We start from the raw sequence: 19,346 nt of genomic DNA, 5'->3' as shown, positions 1-19,346 counted from the left end.
TCCGAAGGGCCTGACACAATATACTTGTCTTAATTTGTATTACGTATTATTATACTGGCTTCTGACAGCTAGGCATAGGCCTGCTAATTTCTTATCGTTTAGTTCATAACCTCTAGTAATGTTTTGTTCGTGTCGGCACCACAGCAGATGACTGTTCAAAATTTTACAAGACGTGCTCGACTAACTCTTAAATATCCTTTTTTTCTTCTGTCTTTATTTATTTATTTATTTATTTATTTACTTCAGTTGCGGACTTGAGACATCGTCATCGAACAGTTAAATTAAAATTTATTATATTTTGGACCATGTGGATTAATTCACTAGCGGAAACACACTCCGGAAAGTTCCACTGGACCTGAATCGCACCGTTCAGCTTTCGAGTCTTCAAGGTGTATCAGCTATCACGCACATTTTGTGGAGGTCTGCCAGAGTAATTACTGCTACGAGAGCGTAATGGTAACGAAATATGCTTGTTACTTAGGGGAGGAAAAACAAATCTTCTGGCATGTGCTATCTATGTTAATGTGTAGGCTTAGTATTATTTATGGTTTGGTAAGCGGAAGGAAACAAACCACTCAGAGCGATGACTGCGTTACGGTTTGAGCTTATAGCCTGTTGGTGTTCAATAAACAACCTGCAAAGAGGTAGTGGGCGGAGCGGAACCTGTCCTCTGCGCCGGCCGAGAGGGGAGGAAGAGAAAATGAGTGGCCAGGAAGCTGAATGAGACTACCGCATCGTCGTTGATTTGTTACACATTCAATCGAGTCATGCATGATTTAACTGAAATTACTGAGGCAGAGTGTTTAATTTAGCGACTCTGAATATGTATGATTTAATACCGCCCCCTTCATTTTCCAAGAGGCTTTCACTGTGTGGAGGGAAAACGGTACTGAAATAAGCATGTTCGAACGTTCCATGTTTTTCGTTGTCCGGCGTAGTGGATTCGACTGCCGAATGCGTCATTCGAGATGACGCCACATTTGCGCGTCAATTTTTCCGTTATCCCCAAATTGGTTTCAACCATCGTACATTGTTAATACTCAGCAGACTTATTACGTATAATAGCTCCTACTTTAATTCTTCATTCAGACATTTATTCATTTATTCATCAGCCACTTCAAGAACAGATCAATATAATACACAGGGTTATTCACCTAAGGTGTTACACGGAAATAACATCTAAACCATTAAAGATACCGGTATTCTGTGTTCATATTCGTAAATGATACCCACGGGCTTGTAAATTTTTTTTTTTTGCTAGGGGCTTTACGTCGCACCGACACAGATAGGTCTTATGGCGACGATGGGATAGGAAAGGCCTAGGAGTTGGAAGGAAGCGGCCGTGGCCTTAATTAAGGTACAGCCCCAGCATTTGCCTGGTGTGAAAATGGGAAACCACGGAAAACCATTTTCAGGGCTGCCGATAGTGGGATTCGAACCTACTATCTCCCGGATGCAAGCTCACAGCCGCGCGCCTCTACACGCACGGCCAACTCGACCGGTGGCTTGTAAAATAATGTGCTACTTATTCTCATGGGGTGATTAACAACCGAGATATTGATACTAACTCCATATTAATAAAGGGAGCGGCGCGAATACACACAGCTGGACTAAAAGTTCAACTGCGTACAAGTTCAAATATACAGGGACCGCCAGAAAAATGTATACACCCTTTACGGAACAAAAACTATTTATTGTGTTTTTTTACATTTAAATTTTGATTACACATGTAGTACTATCTTCAGTTAAACACATGGTTACATGAGATGTTCAAAATGTTCACCGTTGGCTGCCAGACACAACAGAACGACGAGCAGTCGCTGCAACTACGTCCGTCAATGTTTGAATGGGGATCTCGGCACATGCCGCTGTAATTTCCTGGCGAAGGGCCTCCAGCGTGCGTGGCTTACGTCGATAGACTTGATTTTTCACAATTCTCCACAAGTAAAAGTCCATAGGGGTAAGATATGGCGATCGTGGGGGGAACTCAATGGGCCCTCGTCGTCCAATCCAATGCCCCGGCAGACTGTCATCCAGAAAAGCTCGTACTGCTACACGGTAGTGTGGTGGCGCCCCGTCCTGTTGGTAGAAGACTTCATCATCGGCTCCATAAAGTGCACGTACAGCTGGTAAAATTAATGTGCGTAACATTTCTAAGTACACTGCTCCAGTAACAGTACCATCAAAGAAAAAGGGTCCTAGTAAGCTCCTCGACGACAGTCCACACCAGACATTAACCCCTGGTAGATTGACCGTCTTGTCCACATGAACATGCGGATTTTCCGGAGCCCAGTAGACACAGTCATGTCGATTCACTGTTCCATTAGGTTTAAAATGGGCTTCATCAGGCCACACTAAATTCATCGCAAAACTGCATTCGACGATCGGGATCGTCCTCATCAAGCGCATGAAGTAATCGTGGGATGTAAACTGACCACTTAGCTGTTTTCAAAATTCGTCACACACTTATACTGCAAATCCCCACTTCCCGTGCACATTACGTAGCAGACTTATGTGGAGAATTAGCAAAACTTTCCAACACGTGAGCCGACGAAGCAGGACTGGTAGCTGTGCGCGTTCTTCCCGATCTTCCTTTGTGAATATCGCATATCGTTCCATGCGTCTCAAACTTCCCAGTAATGCGTTTAATTGTTAGGCGTGTTGGGGGTTCTCTTTCAAACTCCCTTCTCCACTGACGTTGCACTTCAAAGGCATTATCAAACCTGATAAACCACTTCAGAATGTACTTTCGTTGCTCGAACGTCAAGCGTGCTCCAGCCATTTTGTTTTCCCACTATCGTGATGCAAGTACCGACATCTGTTGAGCGAAAGATCATACTACAACATTTAAAAACAATGATAACAGTTGACAATGTCTATATCCCGATATCGTCTAACAAAGAGTGTATACATTTTTCTGGCGGACTCTGCATAAGTATTTTCAAAATCGGACGGTTGCTTTTTTGAGACATCAATAAAAGGCGCATTTCGACTTTTGCGTGCCTCTATCAGACAGCGTGCGGTCGGCCAAGGACGTACTGGCACGCAAGCTGTTTGTTTCCTGGCATTGATTCCAGCCACATAACGGATACCAGGCATGTACTGTAAACTATCGTACACATAATGTGATGTAGCGTAACATACCCTGGCTGTGCAACGTTATTGTATGACTGGCAAACACACAGCGAGGAAGGGAGATTAAAGTTTTCTGTTTTGTTTTGAAATTCATGCCTAACAGGTTGCGCTCAGTTTGTAGTCTTTCCCCACGGATGGGAATGTGAAGAATTTGGAAAGGACGTCGGCCGTGGCCTACCTCAAAAGTTTCAATCCGGCATTTGCCTGGTGTTGAACATCGGACACCATGAAGATCGCATTCAGGTCGGAAGAGGCAGGACTCGAAACTGCGCTCTCCCGAATTCACGCTTCTACAGTCGCGTCCTCCCCCCTGTCCTGTCATGAGTTCACCTGTTATACACACTGTTTTTTACAACATGTTCTACGTCGCACAGACACGTCTTGTGGCGACGATGGGGCAGGAAAGGGCTAGGAGTGGGAAGGAAGCGGCCGTCGCCTTAATTAAGGTACAGCCCCAACATTTGCTTGGTGTGAAAATGGGAAACCACGGAAAACCATCTTCAGGGCTGCCGACAGTGGGGTTCGAATCCACTTCCTCCCGAATACTGGATACTGGCCGCACTTACGCGACTGCAGCTATCGAGCTCGGCCATACACACTTCGCAAATCACACCATTCTGTGGCTGGAATCACACCCAGGAAACTGCTTGCGCATCAGTATGTACTTACCCGACTGCACGCTGTCTGATGCGGCATGCAGAACCGCGCATGCTGTTCTTATTGATATAAGTAACTGTCCTATTTCGAAAAATATTTACATATTTGAACTTGTACGCAGTTGAACTTTTAGGACAGCTGTATGAATTTGTGTCGTTCCAATTTAAAAGTATGGCGTTAGTATCAATATCTCGGTTATTAATCACCCCATGAGAATACGTAGCACATTATTTTACAAGTCCCTGGGTATCATTAACGAACAAGAAAACAGAATATCGATATCTTTAATAGTTTAGACGTTATTTCCGTGTAACATCTTAGGTGAATAACCATGTAAAAGGGGCAGTCAAACGAAAACCGAACACCCGCCTAACACACATTCCGCGCGAAAGGTGGCAACACTGTTGTTACGTACCGATACTGCCATCGCTGTGGTGGGAGAACTGCATAGTGACAACTCTCAGGTGCAAGCAGTTGTTGGGTTATGTCTTTGTTGGTGCGTGGACTGGTCTAATGTGTTCGTCCAGCTGTAGAAATGGAAGCAAGCAAAGAAGACCAGAGGAGTGTGGTTCGTTTTCTGGTGACTAAGGGTGCTGGAGTACGCGAAACTCATCGCCGCATGTCTGCTGTGTATGGCGAACACTGCACGTCCATGAGTAGCAGTGTTGCCAACTCGGCGTATTTTCCGCTATATTTGGTGGATATTTAAATGGAACGGCGGATACATTTTCCATTTAGCGGACAGCGGATTTTTTGACGGATTTTCAAACTTAACCTGCACCTGGCGAGCCGAACTTGTCTTCGGACACTCCCGGCACTAAAAGCCATACGCCATTTCATTTCATCACCACGAGAAAACAATATAGAACTTACTGGGTACAATATAATAGCCTACTTAATCCCACTGTATTGAATTTAGGCTGCATACTACACCACTCGTTTTCTAGTCCAGCTAAGGCCTACTGTTCTGTGGGCCTACAGCCTCAGTCAGAATTTGTTGCAATCGTTAACTGTACTCTTGATGAGCCGGGTAGTGTCGTGTTTGATATCGTGTTTCTTTTGACATCAGGTTCTTTCGGGTATATCAATATGTCGAAAGAAAAGGTTTAAAAGTACAGTCAGATATTTCGTAAAGAGTGGTCAAATAATTAACTTGACTTGTTGTTTGAGCTTCCCAGTGATCCCAAACACGGATGGTGCATCTACTATCAGTGCAATATAAATGCGAAATTGTTAGACATTATTCCTTTCCGCACTTATCAAAAACTATGAAAACTACAATATAAGTGAAAATAACTTTCGAAATAGATTTGATCATTTCCGTATGTGCTTTGCTACGGTGAACTGCCAATATATTTTGAAAGAGAATAGTACTATGTGGTTTCATATTAAACCACAGGACTTCAACCCAGCACATCTGCTTCTGAGCATATAGTGCGGAGAGGAGAATATGATGGTCTCTTCTTCTGAAACTGGTTAGTGTTGAGTTAATCTCCTCTATTAAAACAGCTGGTATGTGCCCTTTTGCTTCAGTTCGAAATTTAGCGGATTTTCAAAGAAAATTTAGCGGAGAAAAGATTTATGGATTGGCAACACTGACGACGAGTGTGCACGAGTGGCATAGGAGATTCCGAGATGGGCGCATATCACTGCAAGACGATGCGCGCCCATGAGAGGTCCATCGAGCCAATAATTCTGATGTGATAGGGCGGATTGGTGGCCTTATCCGGGAAAACAGACGAATCACGGAGGAAGAAATTCGCTAGCGTTGTGCCACGTCCTGGGGGCCATCTGGTGGTGAATGAACGTACCATTTCCACTTCTACTTCTATTATAACGTTCCAAATTCAAAAGTGTCATTGTTTAAGATACCTTTCTCGTGGACAGTCGAGAATTCTTCTGAGGACGCAGAGCACAGTTGTCTGCGAAACGTTAAGAATTTCACCTTATTTTCTTGACAAGGCACAAGCCCAAAAGCCTATACAATATCATGTCTATAAGTACGAGCCGTGAAAGCATTAACGGCAACAAGAAATTCGTGTTCAGGTCGGGATTAACCATGGCTCCGTGCATGCCATTATCAAAGATCACTTGCATTTCCACAAAATTTGCGCGCAGTAGGTTCCCATCAATTGACGGGAGGGACAAACGATTGACAGAATGGTGTCGTGTCTGAGTCATCTGTAGCGGTACAACGGGGAAGAGTATGCGTTTCTGTCCCGTATCGTCACAGGGGACGAAACGTGGTTCCCGAGAGCAAATGGCAAAGCCAACAATAGAAACATCGCAATTCTTCTCCGCCAAAGAAATCCAAAGTTGTTAAAACAAGTTCCGGTAAAGTCATGATGACCTTCTTTGACTGCAGAGGCCTTCGGACGAGGAAGTGCAAGAGTGGGTGCGGTTGTGGATCCGTCAGGGACCTACCTCTTTTTACAAAACTGGATTTGATCAGTTCTTCTCCCATGGGATAAATGTATTAACGCTTTTGGTGATTGCTTTTGAATAAAACAATTTGACTGCCCCTTATAATATAATATCGAGAAGAAGAAGACGGAGGAGGAAAGAAAACTACAGGAAATTTTGAGCTGCAATAAGAGTAGAGTTGAAGTAAATTAACAAGATTCAATTACCGCGACCACAACGTTACTGGTACTTAAAATATTTTGAATGTGTTTCTTTTCTTCTCAGCTCCGAAACGTGGTGGTTAATGTTTTACAGGAAAATACGAGGTAATACTCTTTTCTTAACTCGAATCATCGAAGGGATCAAAGAATGAATTCGAAAAGGAAAGTGAAACCCCTCAAAGGAGTGAAAATGAGTAACTTCCAACCACCATCGTCGGAAAAAAGAAGAGTTGATAAGAGGACGAATAGCAAAGATGAAAGCTAGGAGCCTAGAACAAATAAGTGGAAGTAACTGGGATCTCAGAGTCTCTTTCTAAAGCTAAGGAATAGAAGAAAAGAAAGGTACTAACGTTTCTGGAGCTAATGAACTCTATCAACTAGTAACATTCTCGCCAAGTGGCCTCTCAGAACTAATTTATAATAGCACCATACCGCTCCTTCTTCACGAAGGAGCAAGTGCTCATCCTACCTCATTCGTTAGATTCTAATCGCACGCCTTCCAGGCATTCTCAATAAACAGGTGTTTATCTCTATCATTCTAGCACCAGCCTATGTTATGAGGAGTGAGTCTTTCAAATGGATGGCTTACCGCGCACATAATGTGTCTCTAGTTTAACACTGATGGTGGTAATGATCTATTTCAGGGTGTAGCCCCGCATTCTTCTGCAGGTGGGAACAATTCTGCGTTTTGAGGCAAGGCAAACAGCATCTACCTGGATAACAAATGTGTAAATCTCGTGAAAAAACTGTGCTCTGTAGACAAAAGACGCCGTAGTCTGGCATCGAACCATTCACCTCTGATTTCCCCCAGATTAGCAGGGCGTAGGTCTTTATGCGTTCCCGATGGTTGCTGGTACAGGGGGAATTGCATTAATGATTATTCAAGTAACCTGTTATTTTAGAACTTAATAAATACGAGTAAACATTCATTGTTCATTATTAACCATTTTTTGTAAAGGGGAATGTTCATATGAAAGGATAAAAAGGCATACAATCTATAGGCCTACAATAAACCGAAAAATATTAGCGTTAAAGGAAATTAATTCATAGTGAATGGAAGTTATAAAAATAATTTAGGTATGTTGCAGGGAGAATGCAGAGGTTACTGTTAACGTTATCACTCACAAACTATTCAAGAATTAGTAATATCAAGCAGCTGGATATTTTACTACACTAAAGGAGTTTGCTTTTGATTTAGACGAAGTGAACTTTTGAGATCAGTGCAGTGACTTGTTTTTCATTCGCTGCCTACGGTCGAAGTCAGAAGTCTGCTTTGACAATTCGGCACCCGATTGGAGTAAAGTAACTCCCATCGCCTATTCATAGGCAGATGCTATTCGTACCACCATTCAGAGGTAAATATTTCATTGTTTTCCTGAGAACAAGGTTTTCTATTAGTAGCTAATACTGTGCATGCGAACTGTACGTCATGTGTCGCCTTCAACACCAGTGTGCTAAGTGGGGTGGGTTCCTCATGATATGACTAGAAATCCAAACGGTGAGTGGTTGGAATATGGGACAGAGGTTTTGGTGATCGTCACAGTGAGAGCGGATTCACCCCAGACTTCATTTTCACTTCAGACTAATTTTTACTTTTCCTCGGAGTGATATTCGCTGTTCTAGTCCAGTCAACTGCACTATAGAAATTGTTATATAGCTCCTAAATTACGTAGCATCTTTCTGATTGTTGATAATGGAGCTAAGAGTTAATGGAGATGTGGTAGTGGTAGTGGTAGTTGTAGTGGTTAATTTTATAAGGGGCAAGACAAAATTATTACCCTATCTCATAAACACGAATCCAAGGAAGAGGAGGAGGAGGAGGCAGCCTGGCCGTTCAAAGTATAAGGGCTTCAGATTTAAAAAATCCAAAGGCGATTAAGAGTCAGGGTAATCTAATACGACTGGGGCAAAACTACCCGACGAAGCAAATTTATTGCTTCATCAAATTAAAGCCAGAGATATATGGTCTGCCTTCAGCCCCCGAGAAAAGGTATCACTCAATCACTACTTTATTTAAAACCCAATATTTATTTATTTATTTATTTATTTATTCGAAATCAGAAACGGCATAACACCGAATTACAAAGATCCGTAATAGATCCTTTATGTACAATGTTTACATTAATTAATCTAAAACGGGATATACCGGTATACCTGTTTATAGTAAATACATGTACAGGACACAAATACAGGGCCTAAACAAAATAAACTATATAAGACTAACGCAACTAAAAACTGGTATTGTATACACTAACAATTGCTTACAAAAAGGAAAATTCACGTAAATACAACGAAGAAGGGGGGGGAGGGAGGGAGAGGGGGAGGGAAGGGAGCGAGAGAGCCTAGAACAGGGTCTCTCAGAGGTGCACGGTGCAAAAGACGACTTAGCTTGGTTGACCAGAGTGCAGATCCCCACTCCTCGATTTGGAGCAATAGCGCTGTCTCTCTCTTTGCCCACGCCTGTCTCTTTCAATCCCCCTGTCTCCCTCTTCCTCACTTGTTCCGTAGCACTCCAAATCCGAGCCGAGTGGAACCGATGCACTGTGCACAGGAACTCTGCGCCGCAATTTGCACGCGTGAGATTTTGGGCGTTTGAGAGGCCCTGGCCTAGAAGATCAGAAGAAACACCGGAAGGAATGAAATATGAAGCTACATTTCTCCCATCTTCTGGAGAGTATAAAGTAACCGTTACAAGGGCAAACACGATCATCGTCATCAAAGCGAAAAAGTCTCGTAACATATCAGCTGTGATGCTAAAGCTATGAAATGCTTTCTTGCTACTTGGCATTTGATAAGATGTTTCACCTTCCCTTATAAGCTACTTAATATTTTCGAATGACTCGGTCACCACCAATAGCCTAAGGAGGTCGTAGTTCTTTTGCAACTAGCACTAATCTCTTAATAATCAAGTCGACTATCAATCATGCCAAACACTCTAATCAGCTTAATTTTAACTTTGATTCCGCCAAAGTCTCATTTACAGCTATAGTACCTGTCTGTCCATGCGAAGAGATAATTACCGTTTTAAAGAAAACGATAACAGATTGAAGTATATGGCTCCTTGGCTGAATGATCAGCGTATTTAACTCTGTATGGTTAAATTCTCTGGCTCGGGGGCAAAGCGTTTGTGATCTTAAACTCTTTCTCTACATACAATGCATCACACACCACGGACACACACAACCATGAATACATCCCATCACATAGAGTTGGCGTCAGGAAAGCCATCCAGCCGTAAAACTGTACCACATCCAAATTAAGCGCCGAACTCAATACATTAAGGAAAGGAAAGAAGCAGATAAGATATTAAAGACTAAAAAAAAAAAGTCAAATTTTACGCAACATAACGAAGTTTGGCAATTCTCAAGTGTACCAAACAACTAATGACAAAGAAAGTCATTATAACTACAGTTTCCGTAGAGCGTGATTGCTTCATACACAACAGTAATTGATCGGTTTAGTGCGTTTCATGGCTTCTGACAAGGGGAGGTCGTCATGCGGTTTTCTAGAAAAGTGTTCGAATTTTGATGATTTGCCCTTCATTAAAAATATTTTAGCCCTGTTCGAGTGTTTTTGCCAATGGGCCTTATTTTGTTCAAAATTGTCACATTTTCACTGTTCTTCTGACAATGAATCGTTTGAACTTGACTAAGGAATAAAACTTACGACACGCCTTTTTATTACTATTTGGGAGGTTTTTATATTTACACTTCCTGTCTTCGAAATCCTGTCTGGCTCTCTTTGGCTGAATGGTCAGCGTTGAGGTCTTCCGTTGAGAGGGTCCCTGGTTCGATTCCCCCGACGGTTCGGAGACTGGTTTCTGTGCTCGTCCCAATACAGCCCCCTCCATATTTACACACAACATACTGCATTACCAACAACCACAGACACGCACAGTAGTTAAGGCATTCTTCCGCATACGGTTGGCGGCAGGAAGGGCATTCGGTCGTAAAACAGGTCGAAATCCACACAGTTCACACCTCCGATCAGACCAGGATGTGGGGAAAGCTGTGGAAGAAGTAGTACTCAAAACTACATGTCCTTTAAAATTTCGGCGGAGTTCCACTGCCGTTTATTTCCTTATAACCTGGGATAGAACGAACACTACGCGCACTACGCGTATATCTCAACAAAATGTATTTTCGTGTCAACAAAGCCTTGCTGCTTCAATACTAAAGACAATGGGTTGTCATCTGATACTATGTAGCTATACGGGATAAGCAGAAATCGTGGTACCATGTAGACCTATATAATGTTTTACTGAATCATATATAATGGTTAAATAACTGATAATAAATAAATAAATAAATAAATCTATCTATCTATCATGACGATCTTCAATTAACAGTGTACTAACAATCATTTCAATGTTTGGTGTGAAAAGAATGTCTGTAGATGCTGATGCTTGCATTGGAGCATTCATACAGTGTAAATAACAGGTAGGCCCTACTTCAAAACATCTTTTTAACCATTCGATTTATGTCCCACCGACACAAATAAGTCTTATGGCGACTATGGGGGAAAGAAAGGGCTAGAAGTGATGAGAAATAGACCGTGGCCTTAATTCATTGCCTGGTGAGAAAAAATGAAACCACAATAAACCTCCAGGACTGCCGACAGTGGGGTTCGAACCCACTAACCCCCGAATGTAAACTGATAGCTACGTGTCTCAAACCACCCGGCCACTTGCTCAGTGGTACTTCAATAATTCACTGACGGGATAACTAGAGTTTATATTAATATTTTTTTCCCCTGTTGTTTAAAGTCACACTAACACATCGAAGGTTTTTCGCGACGGAGGTATGGGAAAGGGGTAGGATTGGGAAGGTAGCGGCCGTGGCCTTAATTAACGTACAGCGCCGGCATTCATATTCACTTATCTACTCTAAACCTAACTTTAAGCGACAAGCTGTTTTCATTTTACATGTAAAGATAATATAGATTCTGCCGTGCTATGAATACTCGAACAGTGCACCGAGCGAGTTGGCCGTGCGGTTAGGGGCGCGCAGCTGAAAGCTTGCAGTCGGAAGATAGTGAGTTCGAACCCCACTGTTGACAGCCCTGGTTTCCCCATTTTCAAACCAAGCAAATGCTGGGAATGTACCTTAATTAAGGCCGCTTCTTTCCCGCTCCTAGCCCTTCCCTAACCCATCGTCGCCATAAATCTTATCTGGCGTCGGTGCGACGATGTAAATGCAACTTGTCGGATAGTGCTGTAAGATGTAATACTGTACCAATGAAGACAGTGTGTACCCATTTTTGAGAGTTCTCCCTTCTTATAGGGATTAGCACGGACTGTATACCGGAGGCAGTAAAATTTCTTGGTTAACACAGAAGTTTGCTTACTCGAAGGTAAATAGAGACCATTCCTTCTGCAGAGATACATGGCCTTGGCGTCTGCACAGTCTACACAGAAATACAGAACTCGTAAATTCCTGAGCAAAGGCGGTCGGCCACAATCACTATACTATATCTCACTGAAGTCATTTAATAGTGGGAACCTTTACTTTCACTCTTTCAGGAGATGTCACAACCTGTAATGACAATTCAGTTTAATAAATTGCAACTGGTAACATAAATTTGTTGAAAGTCACACAAAGACCAAGGGATAAAGCAGTATCTTCGTCGGGGATAAGTTCAAATTTTAGCTTGCGTTACCTCTGAAGAGAGGGCATTCAAAAGCTAGCAGACAATCCGAATTCTCTGAGACACGGAAACGGCAACTACCCGACATCTACACGCAACACGACGAACTACGCGCGAGCGTACTGAACCGGTTACACCGTAAAGGCCAACACTCCAGTTTCTCCACACTACGAAATAAAATAAGAGCAAAACAAAACAACACTATTATTGCAGAGGAAAATAGACATTGTGTCATCGTATCAATCACCACTGATTTGTATTTAGGTCTGTCGTCCAGGTAGTAGATTCCCTATCATTTGTTTATTTAGTTTTCTCCTAAATGATTTCAAACAAAGAAGTTGGAAATTTATTGAAGATCCCTCTTGGTAAATTAATATTATTGCTTTTACGTCCCATTAATTACTTTTGACGGTTTTCAGAGACGCCGAGCTGCCGGAATTGTGTCCCGCAGGAGTTCTTTTATGTGCCAGTAAATCCGCCGATACGAGGTTGGCGTGTTTTTGAGCACCTTCAAATACCACCGTACTGAGCCAGGATCGAACCTGCCAAGTTGGGGTTACAAGGCCAGCGCCTCAACCGCCTGAGCCACTCGGCTCGGCTCCTTTGTAAATTATTCCAATCCCTAATTCGTCTTCCCATAAACGAATATTTACCCCAACTGACCTCTTGAATTCAAAGTTTATTTTCGCAGTAATGTCATTCACGAAATTTCTCCACCGACAGCTAGAAGCATACCGTTTAGTTGAGCGGCTCGTCTTCTCACTCCACTTCCCAGTCCAAAATTTGCAACATTTTTGTAACATTACTCTTTAGTCTGAAATCATCCAGAACAAATCGTGCTACCATCCCCTGGTTTTTTTTCTTTTTGTTCTTGGCATCAAGTAGCCCCCAAATTCTGCTAATAACTATTTTCTACAATGTTTAGCTCTTGAATCTAAGAATAAGCCGCAATGGAACTTGTCCAAATCCTAACTCAACAAGGCTGATTATTTCACGCACTTGTACGTATATTCCTAACAATATCGTCCGGCTCCACGGCTAAATGGTTAGCGTGCTGGCCTTTAGTCACAGGGGTCCCGGGTTCGCTTCCCGGCAGGGTCGGGAATTTTAACCATAACTGGTTAATTCCGCTCGCACAGGGGCTGGGTGTATGCCTCGTCTTCATCATTTCATCCTCATCATGACGAGCAGGTCGCCTACGGGTGTCAACTCTAAAGATCTGCATCTAGCGAGCCGAACTTGTCCTCGGGCACTCCCGGCACTAAAAACCATACGCCATTTCCATTTTTCCTAACAGTAACTCAGATATTACAACACATTCACGCATGAGGTTTGCAAACCTGATGGCTAGTTTCCTGCTCTTGATAGAAGAATCGCGTAAATTAACGCGAAACTACAGAGTGAATTTCTCGCCCTTCAAAAAGTGAGTAATACATACTGTCATCTAAAATGTATTCATTCAGTTGAACTGAAACATGCGTTCAAATATGAAGGCATCTACATAGGAAATATACTCAACTCCATGGGGTAAAAAAACCAAACAACAGTAATTCAAAACACCTTTCTTTAAATGATAAGAGACCTGTATGTATGTTTAGTCCGTCAACGATGCCGCTGGTGGGATCCTCAACAGCTCTGCCATAAGCTGTCATAGATGGCCTAGGCATTACTGAAGAGGCGTACTAGGGAAATGAGGAGTGAGGTAGTTTCCCGTTGCTTTCCTCACCGAACCAGAAGTTGCTGTTACATATCAGTCTGCCAAGCCTACTGAAATGCATGCACTAACCGACCCTATGAGCAACATTTTCACACCATTCATAGCAGGAACTGGCTGCAGAAGGATTGGCATTACTAGCATCGCTCATACCTCAGTCACTTTCATATTGTCAAAGCCAAAGATAAGACAGAGACAGATCTATGAAAGTAACAAAATTGCTCTAGCCTATACCAGAAGACATAGTGCACTGTAAACACTAGGTCCTGCCAGCTGTAACTGTTCCACCTTGTCAAGACACTTGGGGAGATAAAAGTTATTATCTTGGGACACGTGAATATTGAATAAACTATTTGTGGCTTGCCCGCAAATTGCCACGCAAATAGAAACAATTAACATTCCATGGTTCCCCATTTCTCTATGTAATGTTTGGGCGCCATGGTTACAGTTTTAAATAAAACTGTAAACCAAAATTTATACTTACTAGCATAGAGACTTATACTTAAATCACAGGGGTAGGATTTTAAATAATTAACCATTAAGTATCGCTTAAGAAAGAAAATTAACGCAATATAAAATACAAATGAATTTATTATACAAAAAAAATGAGATGAATCGGAAGAGTTTCCTTAAAGCGTGGAGGAATTTAGAATTTAATTTACTGAATTTACTTATCGCTTGCTTTATCTAATTGGAGCTCACCAATTGCAGCTTTCGTTGACGTCATCTGGTTTCCGTGGTTACTCGTTCTCTTCTTCTCGATGTAGACTTTGCTCCATGGACATCCTTCCTTCCTTCTCTGATATGGCACGGGCTATCTGGACTAACACTCCCTACTTGCCTAGTCTTTAAATTAGACATTTGCCCTATACTTGTAAAAACTGATCAGCGTTGATCGTAAGAGGAGAAAATTCAGAGATATGAATTTTTCCATATTAGTAGAAATCTCAATCCAACTGAGCTATACAATCTATACGGTACAGACTTGTACCAAAATTCCGTAGACTTGAACTAAACATAGTTCTTCGTCCACAGTATTTACTGAATATCACACAAGCCATAAGCTTGTTTCGTTTCTCGTAGATCCGATAACATAGCCGCACCTAAGTACTGTATCGAAGTGACAACACATTGTACAAAATAACTATGTCGCGGAGCGACCACACACTGTTTCAAATATCAAATCACGTCGTTCAAAGTAGATGTTCACAGTAGAAGTACTAGTGATGGAGTTCACGTAGTTAGGTTGAAAGGTTGAACGGTTGTTAGGTCCCGTTCTCGTGTTGAGAATCAGTATATATCCGGGCTCACCCCCACTCTTGGTAACAGTTCAATCTCAAAACTCATATACAACGAAGTATCTGATTCGATAGATCGAAGCATCAACCCCCCTTCTCTTGTTCCTCGACAAGTCCAGAAGGCGTGGCGATGATATAGCTGACCAGCTTGCAAGCCTCGCGCACGGGTCGCTGTTTACTAGCCTTGGTCATAAGATAAACCCATGACGCACGCAAAATCCCAAGCTACAAGAATAACCCTCCGTATACACAAATATGAGATGAAATGAAAACAACTATGTCTCAACATATTGACCGTATTTACAACATAATGAATTCTTATCCTACATAATATAATAATTTAAATAATAAAACGATGTTATCATATATACAATATGATTCCAAAAGGCCTTGATTACAAATGATTGACATTGAATAAATATGTTATTACAAATAATTGCCGATGGCGGATAAACTTGATATCAAATGATATCGCGTAAAATGATATTATATTAAATTAGTAGGGCTGGAGAAGCCTGGACGGTTACACAGCAAAGGCATATACGAGACCTAGTTAATTTAAATAATAGTATGTAGCAGAATGCCTTTGCTGGCGGGACCTAGTGTTTACAGTGCACTAAATCTTCTGGCATGGGCTAGAGCAATTTTGTTACTTTCATTGATCTGTCTCTGTCTTATCTTTGGCTTTGACAAAATGAAAGTGACTGAGGTATGAGCGATGTTAGTAATGCCAATCCTTATGCAGCCAGTCCCTGCTATGAATGGTGTGAAAATGTTGCTCATAGGGTCGCTTGGTGCAAGCATTTCAGAGGGCTTGGCAGACTGATATGTAATAGCAACTTCTGGCCGGTGAGGAAAGCAACGGGAAGCTACCTCACTCCTCATTTCCCTAGTACGCCTCTTCAGTAATGCCTAGGTCATCTATGACAGCTCACGGCGGAACTGTTGAGGATCCAACCAGCCTTCGGACTGATGACTAAACAAACATGTAGCAGAGCAAATAAACGATTTTCAAAACCATTCAAATTTAGCCATTTTCAGATTATCTGAAACAGACACCGAACGAAAACGTCCGCCGAATTTTTCGTTCGTTGCTCTTGCATTTCGAGACTAAGGGCAACGTGGTCATCATAAACACTTCCCAAGAGTTTATAAGTAGCTTGTGAGACGAATGATATTATCAAGGGGTCCTAGCTGAAGTTTGACACTGTTTCACCTGGATCAGGCTGCTCCTCTGATCTTTCACGTCTTAACTCCTTAGGAGAACTTTTCCGACCCCGAGGCCTACAGTCTACGATTTTCATGGCCCTACCATTTCTTTGACTGCTACAGGTTTTGGTGGATCGGAACTCTCCATTCTCTTAAAACTTGGTTCATTAAATCGAGGTAACCCCATCATCTCATTTCCGACCGTATACAACGTGTACAGACTGACGCACTGCGCTATTAAAGTGTAGGCCTAACTGTTAATGAACAGGTTAAATGAGAGAGAGATTACTTACAACGTTATGGTTATACTATTACACTGACTGACAGAGCAAATGCAACACCAAGGAGGAGTGGTTCGAAAGGGAGGAAAGTTGGGGAAAAAACAGAGTCGGCACGGAAGAATAATTGATGTTTATTTCAAACCGATATGCAGGTTACACAATGCGCACGGCATCGACTCAGTAGGATGTAGGACCACCGCGAGCGGCGATGCACGCAGAAACACGTCGAGGTACAGAGTCAATAAGAGTGCGGATGGTGTCCTGAGGGATGGTTCTCCATTCTCTGTCAACCATTTGCCACAGTTGGTCGTCCGTACGAGGCTGGGGCAGAGTTTGCAAACGGCGTCCAATGAGATCCCACACGTGTTCGATTGGTGAGAGATCCGGAGAGTACGCTGGCCACGGAAGCATCTGTACACCTCGTAGAGCCTGTTGGGAGATGCGAGCAGTGTGTGGGCGGGCATTATCCTGCTGAAACAGAGCATTGGGAAGCCCCTGAAGGTACGGGAGTGCCACCGGCCGCAGCACATGCTGCACGTAGCGGTGGGCATTTAACGTGCCTTGAATACGGACTAGAGGTGACGTGGAATCATACGCAATAGCGCCCCAAACCATGATGCCGCGTTGTCTAGCGGTAGGGCGCTCCACAGTTACTGCCGGATTTGACCTTTCTCCACGCCGACGCCACACTCGTCTGCGGTGACTATCACTGACAGAACAGAAGCGTGACTCATCGGAGAACACGACGTTCCGCCATTCCCTCATCCAAGTCGCTCTAGCCCGGCACCATGCCAGGCGTGCACGTCTATGCTGTGGAGTCAATGGTAGTCTTCTGAGCGGACGCCGGGAGTGCAGGCCTCCTTCAACCAATCGACGGGAAATTGTTCTGGTCGATATTGGAACAGCCAGGGTGTCTTGCACATGCTGAAGAATGGCGGTTGACGTGGCGTGCGGGGCTGCCACCGCTTGGCGGCGGATGCGCCGATCCTCGCGTGTTGACGTCACTCGGGCTGCGCCTGGACCCCTCGCACGTGCCACATGTCCCTGCGCCAACCATCTTCGCCACAGGCGCTGCACCGTGGACACATCCCTATGGGTATCGGCTGCGATTTGACGAAGCGACCAACCTGCCCTTCTCAGCCCGATCACCATACCCCTCGTAAAGTCGTCTGTCTGCTGGAAATGCCTCCGTTGACGGCGGCCTGGCATTCTTAGCTATACACGTGTCCTGTGGCACACGACAACACGTTCTACAATGACTGTCGGCTGAGAAATCACGGTACGAAGTGGGCCATTCGCCAACGCCGTGTCCCATTTATCGTTCGCTACGTGCGCAGCACAGCGGCGCAATTCACATCATGAGCGTACCTCAGTGACGTCAGTCTACCCTGCAATAGGCATAAAGTTCTGACCACTCCTTCTTGGTGTTGCATTTGCTCTGTCAGTCAGTGTATATAATGATTCACGAATATTTCTTTACGCAGTTTGTCTTTTGCAGCTTTAGGTACTAACTAATAAATACAAAATAAATTGTTTATACCGTACTTTTGCAAAGGGTTAACAAATACAAGTAACAAACATGACTATAAATAATGCATGAGCAGGACCTCTCATATACAGATGATGAATGTTCTTTCAAGTCATATTCAGCAAACTTTGAAAGGTTTCTAGATATCCATATTTCACAACATTATATGGTTTAATGTAATAGCATATGGACTCCTGAGAGGCCTGGTACAGGTCTCTCGGGTTGACACCCTATAGGCGACCTGCGCGTCTGTGACCTTGGGGCCCTACTTAAGATGAATTGTAATATTGAAGACGGTACAAACACCAAACCCCCCAGCCATAGGAATTAATCACCCGGCCGGACATAGTCAAGGACTCCTTAACCCAGCATGTTATTTAGCACTGCAGCCGGACACTACATTTTGGAGGACATTTAAAAATAAATATGCAATTCTGAACAGAGAAAAAAATCCAGAGGAACTTTTATCCCTCTTCTACTAACCCCTATTATGACTTGGCGCCAGCTACGATCATAGTATCCCAAGAGTTGAAATAATGTACAATCCCAGCTCAGTCAAACTTCATATGATGCAATTATAAACTATTATTGTATTCTTTTTTTACAGGGCTACTCCTGTGTAGACCTCCTGAATGCCGGCATGCGTGATTCCGGAGTGTACTACCTGCAAATCCGAGGTACCACTTACTGGTTCCTCAAAGTGTATTGCGAGCAAGAAGTCGCCGAAGGCGGATGGACGGTGAGTATCCAGGTTCTAAAACTTCGTTTAAACATCCTAATTATTAGCTTAATCGTCAGGAGACACTGCCAATTACTGGCACTCTGTTAACTATTCGCAAGAACATATGTTCACCGACTAAAGAGACATTAGCAATTCAATGTTCTAACTGATAGCCCCTTAACTATAAAGTGACAGGAGGAGATAAGCCATCTTAAATAGTAATTCCACGTCCAAACTGTTGATTTAACTACCGATGGAGAGGTTTTAAACTAATTCAGATAATTACTATAATGTTGGGCAAAGTTTCTCTCTACCAGGTGTGGAGAACTCGTAGTAATAAAGGCTTGTATTATAGCCCAACTGCATATCTTTTGATCTCATATCCTGAAAGTACAGAGCAGTTCATTTCACTAAACCTGCAATCTGCGTTTATGCTGAATGTGTTAAGGTATCTACAGACTTGGCGGACGTCGGGTATAGTAAACTGGACAATAGATGATCAAAAACCTCTACTGACTATAGGCCTATTATGG

The 19,346-nt window shown here is 43.0% G+C and overlaps 1 protein-coding gene across 1 annotated transcript in view; it reads left to right on the top strand.

Annotated features, from left to right (window-relative positions):
- Positions 1 to 19,346, top strand: part of LOC136863270 (angiopoietin-4) — a 400,811-nt gene that overhangs the window by 345,254 nt on the left and 36,211 nt on the right. The window contains exon 3 of the mRNA XM_067139659.2: positions 18,700 to 18,831. Coding sequence (XP_066995760.1) covers positions 18,700 to 18,831 — 132 coding nt within the window. The remainder of the gene's footprint in view (positions 1 to 18,699; positions 18,832 to 19,346) is intronic.

This window comes from Anabrus simplex, chromosome 1 (assembly GCF_040414725.1).
Source record: "Anabrus simplex isolate iqAnaSimp1 chromosome 1, ASM4041472v1, whole genome shotgun sequence".
NCBI lineage: Eukaryota > Metazoa > Arthropoda > Insecta > Orthoptera > Tettigoniidae > Anabrus > Anabrus simplex.
Note: the sequence above shows the minus strand (reverse complement) of the source record. Positions and strands in the feature narration are given on the sequence as shown.